Source organism: Zonotrichia leucophrys, chromosome 5 (assembly GCF_028769735.1).
Source record: "Zonotrichia leucophrys gambelii isolate GWCS_2022_RI chromosome 5, RI_Zleu_2.0, whole genome shotgun sequence".
NCBI classification, from domain to species: Eukaryota; Metazoa; Chordata; class Aves; order Passeriformes; family Passerellidae; genus Zonotrichia; species Zonotrichia leucophrys.
The window spans coordinates 35,801,890-35,818,856 of NC_088175.1; the positions used below are offsets into that span (position 1 = coordinate 35,801,890).

The 16,967-nt window shown below is 49.6% G+C and overlaps 1 protein-coding gene across 1 annotated transcript in view; it reads right to left on the reverse strand.

Moving 5' to 3' along the window:
- Positions 1-16,343, reverse strand: part of HSD17B12 (hydroxysteroid 17-beta dehydrogenase 12) — an 82,884-nt gene extending 66,541 nt beyond the window's left edge. The window contains 3 exon segments of the mRNA XM_064714435.1: positions 15,911-16,084; positions 16,087-16,240; positions 16,242-16,343. Coding sequence (XP_064570505.1) covers positions 15,911-16,084; positions 16,087-16,240; positions 16,242-16,343 — 430 coding nt within the window.
- Between the last annotated feature and the right edge of the window lie 624 nt (positions 16,344-16,967).

Here is a 16,967-nt window from a genome sequence, read left to right on the forward strand (position 1 = left end):
GGGAGAACAGTATAAAGATGGCTGTGGGCACAGCAAAAGCATTTGCTTTGTGTAATGATAGCTCCAAGATCTACCCTCTTCATGAATTCTCATCATGCCACGAGCTACACAAGAAAAACAGAAGTAGGGAAGCTTGACAAAACTTCTTGTTTGAAGCAGTAAAGGTCTGCCTCCCCACCACCCACACAATGTATGCGCTTCCTCCCTGGCCAACACAAGCATGGGGAAGCCAATGTCAGCAGAATTTGTAAGATGTCCAGGCTAACTGAGAAAAAGGAATCCAACTGCAAAGGGGTGAGACTTAGAGATTTCATTCAAAAGCTCTCTCTCTCTCTGAGATCCTAACTGCTCAGAAGTAGAACAGAAATTGAGCAGGAAGACACCCAGTGATATTTTATTCATTTTGGCTGGAAGCAACATTAAAACTAGCTGTACACTGAGAAGGTAGCATTAGCTCCAGGAACACAGAGGTAATAAAATAAGGATTCTGCAGAACAGCTGAAGTGGAAACAAAACTCATGCCGAAACATGTAACCTGCTCAAAACTAAAGAAGTTGAAGCACAGAGACTTCCATATCTGGTATCCCTTAATAGCAGGATGGGAAGCATCACACTGGGAATTTTTCAAGGCCTTGTGAAGGTATCAGGAGGATAACAACTGCAGAATGCAAGTTCAGGCCCTTCAATGTATACACAGTAGAAAACAAGTGTACAAATGTACATCAGCTTCACTCCAGCACAGCAGCAGCAATGACAAGCCAGAAGAGCAGAGCAGTTTCCATAGCCAGTTCCTCATGGTTTTACTGGGACTAAGTAAGAGCACAGCAGCCACATGATATGTGTCCCATCAGATACAGAAGTAAGAAACATTAGTGTCATAAGAGGCTGAAAGAGCTGCTCCCATTTCACCCAGCCCACCGCTCCCCACTTGAGGCTGCAGAACTGGGGGACTGCAGGACATTCACAACCCTTTTTACATCTGTAGGCAGCTTGTCTAGGACAAATGAAACTAATGTGACAAACACAGGTGAAAGTCTCCAGCACTTAATATGGATAATAAAATGGAAGGGTTTAGAATAAGAAGCCACCTGAGCTAATTAGCAAAGCAGTTCACATTAAGCAAGAGCCAAAATCATATTGTTTAGAGACAATACTGGATCTCCTAGTAGAATCTTATATTTCTGTTTTCATGACTGGAAACAGCTAAAATTTTAGGTCGCCCACACCATCAGTTCCCAAGGACAAAAAGAGGTGGACTGGACCATTTAAGCTGCCTCTTGCTATCCAAGACACAAACTACCATCAAAAACTCCTTCCTTCCTTCTCCCTGGCTGCTTCGGAATAAAGAATCTGTGGAATCTTACTTAAACCAACTGTAAAAGTAGGTCTTTTGGGGAGAGAGGAGAACACCTCTCAGGGTGTCTTCTTTCGCAATTTCAAGCACAACTGCACATACACCAAGATCCACAACAAGCCTTTAAGCATGTTTATGCTATGCTAGGAATGGCTCTAAATCTCTTGTAATTCCAACTCTAAATAACACCTTTATCTCTGTTAACAAGTGGAGCCCTCTCAGACGTACTGAGAAATTACTGGAAATAAGTTTCTCATGGCTTGTTAGAGGCAAAGATGGCTTCAGGATCATATTTTCTAGATACTGTTTTTTTAAAAATATGCAAAGATGAGCACAGATAAAAGATGCCATCGCTGACAAGCCTTTATTCTTTATTCTATCAAGATCCTATAAAGGTAAGCCTTACAAATGTAGAGAAGTAGTACTAGAAGAATTTAAATTTCTACTGCCTTTGAAAATTACCTAATTATGATGAGAAACAATCTACCTAAATAGATGGTTCATACAAACAACACCAATCCTCAGAAATGAAGGTTGTTGGAAGCCATTAAACTTATCTTCCAAAGATACCCTGCCTACCACGAGTGTGAGGTACTCCGCAGTATGCTGTTTCTCAAGCCCACATTTGGCATTCCAGCCTTTGCACTGGAAGGGGACACAGAGGGGCAGCTCTGTTTAAACTGGAGGCGACCCGCAGCCGCGGAGCCCAGCCCGAGCCGCACCTGGGCGAGCAGGACGCCCTCGGTCCGCGCCGAGCGCTCCCGGCAGCGCCCCCTGCCCGCAGCCGGCGCGGCGGCAGCGGCGAGCGCGCCCGGCTGCTCAATCGAGCCCAGCCCCACCATTCATAAAAACGGGGGTCGGCAGCGCCGAGAGGAGACTGTGCCGTGCCGGAAACCCAGCCAATCTGAACGCCACTCTGTGTTTTTCGACCCTAAAATATATATATACAGTTTCAGCTAAAATGGGCATGTTTGGTAATTACTGCTCCACAGAGGTCCCTTCCGTCCCACGCTCTTAATTACGTTCGCTTTAATTAAGAATTTCTATCCATCCGCCGGGGGGGGGGAAGGAGATGAATAATGTTAACACGCCCAAGTTAATCAACTTAGAAGGCAACAGTTGTCTCATGAGAAATGCCCTCGATAAATTACCATAAAGCATTAGGGAGACTCTTACGTTAAAGCGCTCTAGAAATCCTTGGCTGTTTCTATGTATCGGCACTGATTTGCAATAGGTGTTTGCCTTAAAGATTTAAGGAAGAACTCGGGCAACACTGCCTTTGCCTTCCCGTTTCTAAATAAAGAAACGCCCACTCATGCCTTCTATATTTCACTCCAAGCCCTTGAAAACTTGCAGTATTTCCCCCGGTGGAAAACTCCCCAGATTTTCCCATGGAAATGAGGCTCCCATGAAGCCTCCTTAAATGTTTCAGCTGCGATTGATTCGGTGCACTTTCTTCTCCCTGGCAGAGCAGGGAGGCAGAGGAAGCGCCCGCGGGCACTGCGTGGGTTGGCGCAGGCAGCCCGGCCCCGCTGCCGCACGTGGACGAGCCAGTGTCCCCGGCAGGATCCCTGTCACGCGAGGCGGCCGCGCATCCCCGCGCCCGGGATGGCGGCTCCCGCGGAGCGGCGGTGAACGGCGGCTCCGCCGATCCCCTGCCCGCCCGGGAAACTTCGGGAGGAGAATACGGGGAGCGCTCCCCCGCCGGCGCCCGGCTCTCGGACGGGGCAGCCCGCCGCCCCTAGGGGCGGGAAGCCAGGGCGCCCCTGGAGGAGCGGCAATGCGGGCGGGGAAAGCCATGCGCTCCCGGCACGGCTCACACTGGCTGGCCACACCGCGGCCCCGCAGGGTCTGCGAGCCGGCCCCCGTGATGGCCCCAGGCGCTTCTTAAGCGGAGCGGAGGGAGCGCGTTATGTCACCGGTTAGGTAACGGCGCGGGAGCCGCCGCAGTGACGGCACCGCTCCCCCTCCTCCTCCGCCCCCTCCCGCCGCGGCCGGGGCGGCTGAGGTGAGGCAGCATTATTAACCCTTGTCTGGGCCGGCCTTCCCCCGCGGGCAGCGGATCCCCTGGGAGCGGGGCGGGCTTCCCCCGCCGCCCACCGGAGGCAGCGGGGCCGGTCCCGCCGGGAGGGCGGCCCCGAGCGCCCGCACTTCGGCGCGCCGTGCGGGCCGGCAGGGGGCGCTGCCGCGCCGCGGCGGGCGGGCGGGGGCGGACAGACGGGCGGACGGACGGCCCGGGGGCGCCGGCGCCCGGCAGCTGCTGCTCCGCGCCCACGCGTGAGGCCCGGCGTGCCAGGAGCACGTCCTATTCCCGGACACCGATCCCAGCACGCCCGCGGCACGGCGCACGATGCGATCAGCCCGATACTAAGCATGCACGATCCCGGAGTGCCGGGTCCGCGCTCCCGGCCAGCAGCCGGCACTGCCCGAGCGCCTCGGCTCCGACAGGAGCAGCGCGGAGCCACCAGCGCGCCCAGCCCGGGCCAAGCTGGGCTGAGGCCCTGCCGAGAGCATTCCCCGCATCCCCCGCTGCCGCCTGCCCAACGGGTGTCCGCAGCCGGGCCGCACACAGGATCCACCCGCAGCACAGAACTCGCCCTTAGCCCGCGGCCAAACACAGGGCACCAGGGCACACACGCCCGGCAGAGGGAAGGACCTCTGGGCCAGCCCACACCACGCAAGGATTTCAGGTCCTGCTGAGCCCTGGCTCCATCAGGGAACACTGGCACAAGCACAGCGCTATTCACCTTGTCTTAAACATGCACCTTGTCCCTGACAAAGTGGAGACTTCAGCACTCCCCTATCAAGGTCCTCCACAACCTCTTTCCAAGGTCTTCATTGCAATCTCCCCAATGCCCTTTTCATTTACAGAGTCCACTCAAGCAAGTAGTGCCAGGACTCTTCAGCTTGTCCCAAGCAAGGAAGCCAGCAGCCATGACTTGGAAAAAAACGTAGCTCAGAGGAATTTTCAGCAACATCCCCTATCCACAGATGCAATGCTATAAAGGGAGAACAGCCTCCACCAAATGCCAGGATGCTCTGGAAAGCAGCATGCTCAATAGGTTGTACCCCTCTAGCTCCCTGTACTTTAGATACCAGCCTGTATCCCTGACTTTAGATACCTCCTGCCCCATCTCTCCTCTACTTGCTGCTTTCCTTCATTTTTGACATCCCATTCTTGCAGCCCTCCTATCCCAGCTTCTCAAGGACTCTTTGATTTAGAGAACTTTATAGGTTCCACAGCAGAAAAAGTTTTCACAACCTTAGTGCTTCCCCAACTCCTTTTTAAGTGGGACTGGGGGCCAGCAATTGAACTTCTCTCTCCAGTCCAAGAGCAAACCCTCCTTTAGAAGTCAGACACCAGAAAGTGCAATGGAGGTTCTTCTCACCACTGATAGACTGATCTTGGCACCTTCAGTCCACTGATCAGAACCAGACTGATAAAACAGCTTTATTATCCACAGGTCCTTCTACTCTCTCTTTAAAAAGATCCCTCAAAATTGAACAAAGCTCCCTCCTGCCAATGGTACCTGTTCCAGCATTCCTGCTGCTCTCCCTGAGGTCCATAAACCTTTCTTAGCACACACAGGCACCAGGACACATGCAAAGGACAAACACAGGCTGGCTGGGGCACAGCATAGCCTGGTTAGAGGCCCAGCAACCCACTGCACATGCAAACCGTCACAGCAGGGAATTCAGGCGCACCATTCCTGCTGAAAGCAGCCAGTGTAGCTAGAGGTATTAGATTTCATCTAAGAATACCTGAAAGAAGACAAGGAGAGGGGGAAAAAAAAAAACAACTTTTTAAGAACAGGATCACTGCTCCAAGATTTAGGAATAACAGCAAACTTCAGACTGCAGAAAATCTACAGCTAGTAAGAATATCTGCACATAGTACCATACTGGGGATTCAAAGTTTTAACCAGCATCCCTTATTTACATGCATCCCATAGTACAAATTCCCCCCAAAGTAAAGCTTGAAAATATAAACCAACTGCTACAGTAAAGGCTACTTTAAAACAATATGCATTTATTAGAACAAAGATATATTGTTACTCAAATCTGCTTCCTCACTAGGTAAAGAATTTGTGCTGAAAGTCAGTTTGAGGAGACTAATTCTAGGTTAGTGCACAAGAAACACAGCTTCAATCCAAAGCTTACTAACGATGACTGAAACAAGCTAGTCTATGCTGGAACATCACACATTTTTCTGAACAAATGCATTATTTTCAAATGTTGCCAAGGCAATGTTTTACATCAGAAATTCTACACTTTGATTTAACCAAAACCAGCAACAGCAACCAAGTGACAAATCCAGCTGAGATGCTACCAAAATTCTGCCTAGCTGGCAGACTGAAAATCCACCTCTTTCCTTTTACTAAAATTTCTTGGCTTACAAGGACTTTCAGATTAACAGATTCCCACCCCACCACTTTCAAACACTCTAAAGCATCAAGAATTTGGTTACCAGAGGAAGAGTTTGAAACATAGCCAAGCACAACCTATCTGTCCCCAAGGACAAGGTCACAGGAAGAACAATGCTATGAACTATTGCAGAAGGAATGACAAAGGTTTCTTTCTGAAAATTAATAACCCTAGCTATCAAACCAATACACCACCATTATCCTAGTCTTTGAAAAGGAAAGGAGCTAGTTAAAACCTGTTAGCAGGGACTTCTAAAATCATACTCTGCAACTCATAAACAATCCTCTCAAACACACAAGAGGTACGTGCCACCCATCTTGACCCACAAAGAGCCCAGCAAAACAAGACTTTGGAACAGCCCATCAAGATGGGACCAAGCAACAGAACTAACAACAAGCTCCTGCAGTTTTAGGCTCAGTTTCAGCCAGCTCAGCTGCAGGGCATCACCCAGCAATCCATGCCTACTTGCTTCCTCAGTATCTGACTGCCAACTGCTTTCCAGGCAGCTCAGGAAGCTGACCCAGCTGACTGCAGCTGGTCCTGCTTGCAGAGTTAGAGGCCACGCAAGGACCTCACCAGCAGCACCACCACACATGGACTGAGGGACCGTGAGGGAAGCACCAAGAGCTCCCAGCCAGCAACCAGAGCAGCCACAACTGCTCTGGCAGCAGCCTGGTCTCAGAGCAACTCAAGCTGACCACTGGGCTCAGCTGTATCTTCAACATACAGTTCCATAATACTACCAAGTTTCCCTTCTGTTCCACCAGCACTGCAATTCACATGACCAAGCAGACTATGGAGCATAAATAGCCCCAAGGGACTTATTTTCTGCAGGGCACATTCCTTAAGGAGATCACCACACAAACAGACCAACCTCTGTGCCAGCATAAGAAGCAAGGTAGGAGCTCTCCATCCACTTTCTCTCTCCACACCAAACTTTTACATCAGAAAGCCATGATGTAAAAACACACACTCACTCTTGTGAACAAAGGCATCTCATTTATAAGCTGACACCATGTGAGAGTGTCAGCAAACTGATTCCAGTGCAAAGGAACATGAACAAGGCTCTGGAGGTTAGAGTGAACACCCAAGGAGAAGAACTAGTGCACCAAATGGAGGGTTCTAGATCAAAATCTAGGAACAAACACCAAGTTGAGGAGCCCCAGAAGTTTTGCCATAGATCTGGGTCTACCTGGACAAAAAGACTGAGGTAAAGAGTTTGTATCAGGACAGGTAATTTGCCTTTAAGCACACCTCTGTGAGTTGACAGGAGTACACATCCCTTTCTGCCGTGCCATACAAACACTGCGTTGACATGAAGGACAACTGAGGGCAGGAACAAACTGCAAGACATCCAAACTCTAATCCCTTGCTCAACTACAGGCAGGGTAGCAGCTTCTTTCAGCAGTGCAGTGATCCTTTACTGCCCTATCCTTGATGCTTCTCCCTCCTGTTAGAGAGCTGATTCATGAGCCATAATGAATCCACACCCTGGGGATGGAGAGCCCTTTGGCAGATGGGACTGAGACAGCAGGAATACTGGGCATGTACACCTCTTTCAAGAAAAAAATATTTATGCAAAGTAATAGAGAATAACAGGTTTATAGATTAAGCAGCTTTGCTGGCAGGATAAGAATCCTGGGGAAGGGAGCAAAGGGGCACAAAGCCCAGGGGAAACCAGTCTTCCAGAGACTTCAGAACAATGGAAGAGTTTTGGAGAAACAGATCAGCCAGTCACAGAGGAATGTGAAAGCAGGACTTGCTGGAATAAGGAGCCAGTGATGAAGTAGAGTGTGGGGAAGCAGCATGCAAGCATAAGCAAGTGTTGGTTGGGTAGCAGCAGCTACAGAAATGTAAAGCAGAAGGCAGAGAAATATTTCTGTATCTGTATGTATCCTCACATACATCTGCAAACCTCTCCATGTAAAGGCAGGGACCAGATACCTTGTAAGAAGACCAGACTCTTTAGTGCCTGCACAACAGTTTCCTCCCATCAGCAACAAAAACCTTTGTCCCATTGAGCTTACCACCTCCCATTCCCCTTCTCTCATTACAGCTTTTCTCCCTCTGTGCTTCTGTGGTAGCCTTCTAACATACATGAAAATCCTGTGGAAAAATTGCTGTGATTAACAGCCCTAGAGCTGAGCTCCTCAAGTCTGCTCTTCTTTGTCTAGTAAGTACAGAGCTCTTCAAGAAGTGGAAACACAGCTGTCCCTCTGCAGGACTGATGGAATACACCCCTCTGGAACACGTGGCTCACAATTGCTTAAGAGGGCAAAATAGAAGGGAGGTGTAAAAACCAGAAAAAACCAAACATCCAACCAAAACCAAATCTGTACAGTCAACCAGACAGTAAATTCTGCATATACACACACCATGCCTGAAGCTGTCTTCCACAATTGACAGGCAACTGAATCATGAGAGAAACACGAGAGAACCCTCAGGAGAGAAAGAAGCAGGAAGGGTAACAAAAATGGCAAAAGGAGTAGAAGAAACAATGGAACAGGCACCATTTTCCCTGAGGCTCAGCTTCTGGACATCTTAACTCCAGTTTTAAGAACTACTAAACAAGAGGTTTCTTTCAAAACCTACAACCAAACCTCAGGATTTTAGGTGTCACCATCTGCTGCTGAGGGCAATAGAGTGAATTAGAAGCTCAGCAGGAAATTCTGTATATAGCTCTCTTCCCATGTTAGCTGGAGATGCCTAAATTGTGGAACAGGATTTCAGCACTGCTAATGACTCACCAAGTGGGTGATGGTGCACTGCTCTAGACATTATTTCCAGGAATCAAGGAACTTTCACAGATATGAAAAACAATATATTATGTTAAGGTTAAATCAGGAGTCAAAAAATAGCAGATTGAAGGTAGAATTCTTTTGTGCAATTAAATGTAATACAGGGGAAGGAACTTGAACTGCCCTAATTCTAGCATTTTCAGATATTAATGTACTCAATCTGAAACATCTTTGGCTTTTCTCTAAGCACCCACGTTTCCCAAAACTAATCAGTAAGTGAGCACCAGAAGTCATCTGAAGCAAGAAGTAGCAACTTAGGTAAGTGATGAAACCATGCAAGCCCAACACATGGGTGTTTTACTTACTAGCTACAGAGTTTATCCCACATTTTTGTTCATATACAGGCCTAAAGAATCACATTTGTCATTTCTGTTAGAATAATCAGGAAAGATACCTTCTTACTGTTATCCCTTCCATAGCAGGGACGGTCATCTTCACCCTATGGATTAGGAATTAATATATTCATAAGACCAAGAACCATGTATTTCACCCACCTACCAAAAAAAAAATTCCCAGGTGGAGAACTATTCCCAAAGGACACTCAGCTCTGTCCTCAGGGTCTCCTGCCAGCTTACTTGTTCCTTACACAGGATTGCATTTACCCAACTGGCACTAACACCCACCACAATTCCAGCTGGGACTTCCCTGGAAGTCACTCCCCACTAATACACAGTGCCTTTCCTTGCTGTCACCAGGGCACCTCACAGGTAATGTTCCCAAAGTAAGGGAAGCACACTCACAAAGAGCAAGCCAAAGAAACTGGAGCATGATATTACTCTAGATTACATCATTGTGCAAATTCTCTGGTTTTAAGTAACTAGTTTCCATTACAAGTATTCCTACTTTAAAACACACAGAAGACTGGGAGAATGAGCTAGCTTAAAAGAAGACAGCTATTCATCTCCAGGCTAATAAAATGTCAATCATTTCCCTCTCAGGCTGTTTATCAGAGATGGGTATTCTTTTCACCTTAATGCAAACATCTGTCCTCCGCTCACCATTAGCTGGTTTTTTTTGGGTTTTTTGCAGGTGGGAAAACCATACTAAAGCATTTAACCCTCCTCTATAGACATCTCTCTGCTCCTGCAGATAAACAGGGCAAAGCTCATTCATATTCTGAATCAAACTGCAGAGCTGTAGATTATGAGGCTGGTTGATGATGCTGAGGCTGCTGATGCCCACTCATGCCACATTTAGTGTGCTGGCATGAGCCAGAAGGAAGGGCTGAAGTCCATCAGATCAGCTAGGACACAGCAGAACTGGGACTCTGCACAGTTGCTCTCCCTCTGCTTTTCTGACCAGAGTGCATTATGCGCTCCTTTTTAAACTCTAAGCGTTATGCAATCCTACTAAGTGGAGGTTTTAAACTGTCAGCAGCATCACGTGCAAATGAAGACGCCTGAAAGAAATAAGCAAGCACCAGAAAGAGAAAAATTGTAGAAAACAGCAGAGTATGGTTCATTACTTTATGCTGTCTAGGAAGCAGGACTGATCTTAGAGTATGTTAATAGCAGTAGCCTATGTAAAAAATATTAGAGAGCCTCCCTGACTCACCAAGAGCTGCAAGGTCTCTGAAGGATTTACAGCCCCCTCAAACACCACACAGCATGAGCTGCCAAGTCTAGAGAAGCAGGGTCAGAGATCCCACTTCTCCTGGACTGCTCTGGAAGTTTGTTCAGCCCCACGCAGCACAGGCTGAAGGGATATGCTGACAGAAGGGTTTTAAATTACAAGCTATGAGTAGGACTGATGACTGAAGGCAGCTAAAATTTTAGAAGAGAAAATTTAGGGTGGATACCTGGAAATATTACATGGCAACTAGGAAAAGAAAAAGCCATACACCTTGGAGCACAGTACTCCTGAGAAGTACAGACAGGATTGGGACACTTGACACTTGCATCAGACTGTTCTCTGAGCCACTCTTCAGTGCAGTAACTCTTCAGAAGCAGTTTGCAAATAACCATACAAAAAACAAAACATGCTCTGAGTTCAGTCTGCACATTTCACTTAAGCTGTCACGATCACAAGTTAGTTTACAAGCTGGCATACTTTCACACATTCTTAACATCACTTTTCAGGTTAACAAGTGCCCTGCTTTATTTCATACAAGGGCAGCATCCAGAATTGAGAACAAGGCCAGAAAACCTTCACCATGGACCTGAAAGGCTGAAGATGATAAATGCCTGAATGAGTGATTCAGCTGAAGAACTAAAGATAAGCAAAAGCTCCCCCCCAAAGCTCTGCACACACCAGCCAAGCCCTCCCGCGCAGGGAAAATGGGAGCTGGGCAGAGCCTCTCCCCTCCCATCCTATAGGGAGAGAACGCTCAGAGAGGCTGAAACTCCCTTCTGCTCCACCTCCCTACCAACTACACTTCATCCCACATTGCTCCAGGGGGGCTGCTGAAATCTGCAGCAGCGACTTGGGACACGGTGTCAACTGTTTATCACTGCACATTGTGAAACACACGCAAAGCAAGACTGCACTTGTCTGTGCACACGGGACTGAAACTTGCTTGCAAAAAACTAAGAAGCTTTAAGGCAACAACTATTTCACTCTAAGGGAGTTAGATGCTAAGGAGTTTGAAAAGCGACACTGACTGTGTCGTTAGCACCCGATCAGCACTCAATGTCCTCTGTATGGAGTTCTTAAATTGTAACTAAAATATTTCACCATCTGACTTATTAAGAATACCTCAAGAACTTTATATGGATCAGGGTCTATTTCATAAGACACCATTTCTAGGGACTGCAGAAAGCATAACCTTACAGATGGAATCTAACTCAAACCATTTAAGAGCACAAAATCCAGCTAGTCCTCTTCTTAGACTTCTTCCTCTTGACATAAGCATCACATCTTATTAATTTAATCATATTCTTGATAAGGTCTGATGTACAGAGCTTGTTATTATCTCAACTTACTAGTCAACAAGAGTTTGGGAATTGGCCCTGTATTCTCAATTTTTAAAAGACCAGCCTGTACAGACACAAAGAAGTATCTACTCCACTGCTCACGTACCCAGTTACATACATTTTTCATGCCTCCCTCAGTGGCCCTGATGCACAAGTTGCTATTTTTAGATGCTGGATATGCATGGCCCTTATCAAGTAAAAGAAGCCAGCAAGAAGGCAGAGAGGGTCACCCAGCTTTCTAATGCTCAAAGTTTTTTTTTAAATATTTACACAGGGAAAGAATGGTTAAAGACTGAATAAAATCAAAATCAAAGTACACAAAGTTAGAGGCAGTTGAGAGCACCATCCTGATTAAAAACCTCTCACAAATTCTTTTTTAAGAAACCTAGAGCAAATTGCCCACATTTAGTTAATTTTGCATGTTAGTGAATAAACTCCAAGAAGCTTAATTAAGGCAAGCTCATCTTCACAAACCTTTATTGGCCCAAATACAACTGTACAGCTGTATTCACCACATGAGAAAGCATCACCACTAGCAGATATCTTGTAACCACTAAATGTACAATTATTCAACCATGACTCTATCAAAGGCATTGAAGATAGAGGAGAAGAAGTGGATGCTTTTCTAAGACAGTCTGAGGCTTGAAAGAAAGCAGGACTTTTCTTCAAGTGTCATATGGCAAATCACATAATCAAAATAATTTTGTTTCCAGTTAACACATTGCTTCAGCTACAGAAAATTGGGGGGGAAAACCCCCACATTTATCATCAAAATATTTGCAATGTTGAGACAGGAGAAAAGGAAACAAAAAGTTTAAGTACCCACACAACCAAGACATTAGATGCTTTAGAGCACCAGATCAATCCAATTTGCACTGCCCGTGTGTTTTGAACATACAGAGTTGATTATCTGCACACACTGAACTGCTCTGATTACACAGCTGACCCTGCTCCAAACAGGAGGTTGGACTGCAAGCCTCCTGAGGTCCCTCCCAGCCTAAATCACCATAGGATTTTGAATTCATTTTGCCAAGTTACTGAAGGGAAGGAGAAGAATGATTTCATGTTTTCCTGCAAAAGGGGCGGCTTCCTAAAATAGGAGACACGGCAACTCTCCAAATGGGAGCTGTAACAGCAGCAGGCAGTTCCCTGCTCCAGACACTCTGTACTCCAGAATACACCCAATTTCCAATGGCAGAGAAGCAAGGTGGCTGCCTGCCACTACCATCAATGGGAGAAGCACAGGACTCTCATCCAACCTAAGGAAATACAACTATGGATCACAACAATCAGCACTACCAACAGATCCGTCTGCCGAGAGGGAGTCAGGGGAACAACCACATCTTTGCTGTATTCTTGGTGAATTCAGAATGACTCCTTAGCACTCTGGTCCTGTTGAGTCTGTCGTTTATTTAGCTACATTGTTTTTAAATCAAAGGAACTGTTATTTTTTTCCTCTTTTACCAACTTGTGAAGCACATTAAAGGCAGAACATTCAACCCAGGAGTTTTCACTGTATAGTCTCTCCAGAGGCACCCAGAAATCTCACGTTTGAGACATCCACCTAACTTCCATACTGTACTTAACAGTATAGTAGCCAAACGTTATACAGAGAGAAAAACCAGAATAGCTGCATACAGACCTTCACACATAATTGTGACTGTAGAAAAACTAACTTTTTGTCAAAAGAGGTGCTATTTCAAGTAGTACAAACCCAGTTCACATAGTGGTTCCTCCTCCTCACATCCCCTCTTTTTAAATACCAGTAAGTTAGACCAAGCATAGACAGAAGCAATTGCATATATGCATCCGAAAAAACCTCTAAGAAAACAAGGAAAAAATTTGCAACCCAATTTCAAATGTACAGAAGACTTAAAGGGCAGTAAGAAGTCCTTCCAAAAGGACTTGTGTTTTAGGGTTTTTATAAAGTTGCTCTCTAGTTGTGCACTAGAAAGAATACATTGACACAATAACTACAGCAGAAAATTAGCATCAAAACCACTGTTTTTTAAAATATAAGAAAAAAAGGAAATGCACTTCTTCCTACAGTATTACTTAGTAATTTGCTAATCAAGGTGACCCAACATATCGGCAGCTGTGCCTCCATCTTCCTTTCCATGACAGAAAACAGAGAGCCTGCCCAGCCACAACACACTTCAGGGCAAACCACCCCAGTGCCCATTCAGACTAAGACAACCTCTCTTCATTTCAGCTGGAGACTACAGCAGCTGTGCCAATAAAGCAGCACCTTACCTGCATCAGCTGCACAGAGGACACACAACAGCTAACTCATGATGGCCATATGTCTTCCTACAATGACAACAGGCATCATCACCTCATTGCTCCATTCTCCTTGACACTGCAGACATCATCACCTCATTGCTCCATTCTCCTTGACACAGCCCCCACTTCAGAGCAGAGCAATAAACACAGAATTTAGCTGTGCTGCCAGCGCTCCTCTTCCTCTCTGCCTTGAACATCGCAATCTTGGCAGAGAAAGCACAACTTCTGTGAGCAGCCATTGGCCACATATAGTGGCCCACTGCTGCCTGCACTTGCTCGAGACAGTGACAGAACTGCACTTCTCTGGATGTTTGAGGATGTGACTGTGGGAAGATCTGCTGTTTACGGTTTGTAGTTCCAGCTGATAAGCTGGCATTTGGCTCAAGCACTGCAGGCCTGCATGTTTGAAACAATGCAAAACAAGCTCAAGGGGCCACCAAGATTTCTGTGATGCACCACAAGTCAGCAGGCAACTGATAATGCAGTAATATATTCAAAACCAATATTAGAAAGTCAAAGAAGGTTTGGGTGTCCTGTGCCAGCCATATCTTTAACAGGCATAACATTTCTCCAGCTGAAAGGAAGACCTGGGCCTTAGTTATTTGTATGTCAAGCTGCTACCTATCCAAGGCACGGCTGCTGCACTTCAAGCCTGTAAACACAGGATTCATGACATGCTCTGGCATTATGAATGCTGTGAGTAGCAGTGCTGCTTTACTTGTCTCACACAAGCAGACGTTGAACTACCCAGGCATGTGCTCACATACAAGTTCTGTGCTGGCTGCAGAGGTTATGGGGGAGCACAGTGATAAGCCCAGCAGTCAACCTGCAGGGCTGCTCTGCCTACAGGTCTGGCACCTGGAAGCAGCTGCAGCAGCTGAGCACCTGATGTCCTCCTACTCCCCTTGAGGAAAAGAAATACCTTTTGCAGCCTTTTAAAGTGTCATCTCACCTTAAACTCACACCCCTTACACGCTACAACTATTTCTGTTGCCCATCTTATCAATTCCCAATCAAGCACAAAACTTGCCCTTTCCAATAACTTTTCCAATAATGGATTTGAAAATTCCCTTGGCTTGATCTGTTACACCAGCAGAGAAGCCCTTTCTTTCTATCATCTCATCATTACTTAAAGGCAGCAGCAGACTTGGATGGAAGAAACCGTCTTTTCCCTGCGCGGCTCCCGTAACCAGGAATCGAAGTAGTGAGAAAAGTTAGAGCAGCGTAGCACTGAAATTACCCCGGTAATAGCCTCAGCTGTACTTCCACAGCGCTCCTGTATTTCAGGGATGCCAGCTAAATGCCGCCGCCACCCCCTCCCGGCCACCGCTACTGTCACCCCCTCCACAGGGAGGGCCACTCGTGCTTCAGCCCCTTCGCGAGCGCGGCCCGGGACCGAGGAGGGGCCGAGCTGCAGGAGCAGACAGAGTCGGCATAAGTTTCGCGCCGCTCCGCCGTTCTCCCGCCGCTCTCGGCGGGGCTCTTCCCTCGCCCTCCAGCACAGCCCTTCTCCCTGGGCACCCGCGGCTGCCGCCGTTCGCCCGCGGGGCTCCCGGTGCCGGGCAGGGGCCGCGCGGCCTCCGCTGCGCCGGGAGCGGCCGCTCCTCCGGGGGCGGCGGGAACGGGGCGGGCCTGACGTCAGCGATGAGGCGCGAGGCCGGCGCGGAGGGGGCGGCGCGCACCGACCGGCCGCGCTGCGAACTGCGGAGCGGCCCCGGCCGCGCTGCGCGCCCCGCCGCCCTGGAGACACCAAGTTCACACAGGCCGTGCCCGTCCGTCCGCCCGCCCGCAAGTCCCAACAATCGGCGCTTCTCTCAGGACGGACCCGACCAGCGTGCTCTGGTCCCGCACGTTTCCTGGGGAGCTTGAGAGCGGCTCTCGGCTAGTCGGGGGCGCACTCGGCAGCGCAGTGGAACTCGCCGGTCCCTCAGACGCTGCCCCAGACCAGCCCGCCCCGGACCCGGCCGTCGCCCCACGGGCGCTCCGTCAGACTCTAACTGGCCTCTCTAAGGGCCCGTCCCCGCCGCCCGCGTCCCCCTCCCCGCCAGGCCGAGGCCGCTCCCCCGTGAGGTCCCTGCCCCGGCCCAGGAGTCACCAGAGAAAGAGCCGCGGCGGGGGCGGCCGGGACGCGCACTCACCTGCCCAGGCGCCCAGCGCCGGCCCCACGGCGGCGGCGCCGCTACCCAGCACCCAGACGCGGAGCCCAGCCAGCAGGCGGTACGAGGCGAGCGCCGCTGCGTAGAGAGCGCCCAGCGCGCCCACCCAGTAGAAGAGGCCGGCGGCCGGGAGCGCGGCGGGAGCCACCATGCTGCGGAGGCTGCCGCGGCCGGACTGAGCCCTCCCGGCCACCGCCGCCCCGCAACCGTCACGGCGCCCGCCCCCGCCCCGCCGCGATTGGCGGAGGGGCCTCTCAGCCACCGGGTAACCCGGCAACGCGGCCGGGCCCGCCCGCCCTGGGGCCGCCCGGCCCCGCCGCGCCGGGAACGGGGGGGCAGGCAGCGAGCGACCACACGCCCCCGTACTACTTGCGGCCTGCGTCCCACGTGGTCGGCACCGCTCTTTTGCCGCCATTGGCCAGTGAGCATGGCCGTCACCCGGCCGCCGCACTTCGATTGGCTCCGCCGCCCAGGAACCCCGCCGGACTGGTGGAAGACGGAGCCTCCGCTCCCGCCCCCACTGACGTCATATGAGCCCATTCATAAAATGCTCAGGCTCCGCCTCGCACTCGAATATGTCCCTCGGTTCCCCTCCCCCAGCCCCGCACTGCGCTCGCCCACGGAGCCGCGCCGCGATCGGCACGGCACGGCACGGCACGGGTCCGCAGAGAAAGGGAACCCGCCCCGGGGAAAGTCCGTCCCGGGAAAAGAGGGGCTGAGCACCACAGCCCAGCTGCCACTGCACCCCACGCACCGCGGGGCTGGCAGCGCCGTCCCGGCCGGCCGGCCTCGATCTGTCTTTCCCGACAAGATCCAGGGGCAACGGAGGCTTCCGAAATATTTCCCGTGAGCTGCCCACTTGTTGTGCCATCCCTGGCCTTGCCCTGCCCCGTCGCCCTTCACTTGCCCGCTTGACACGACTCTCCTAGAGCCCCTCACACGCTGGGGTAGGAACGCCTGGACGTGGAAGGAGTGTAGGAGACCCCTCTGAAATGACACACACACCCCAGCAGTGGCTCCTTCCGTGGTGGTGAAGGGC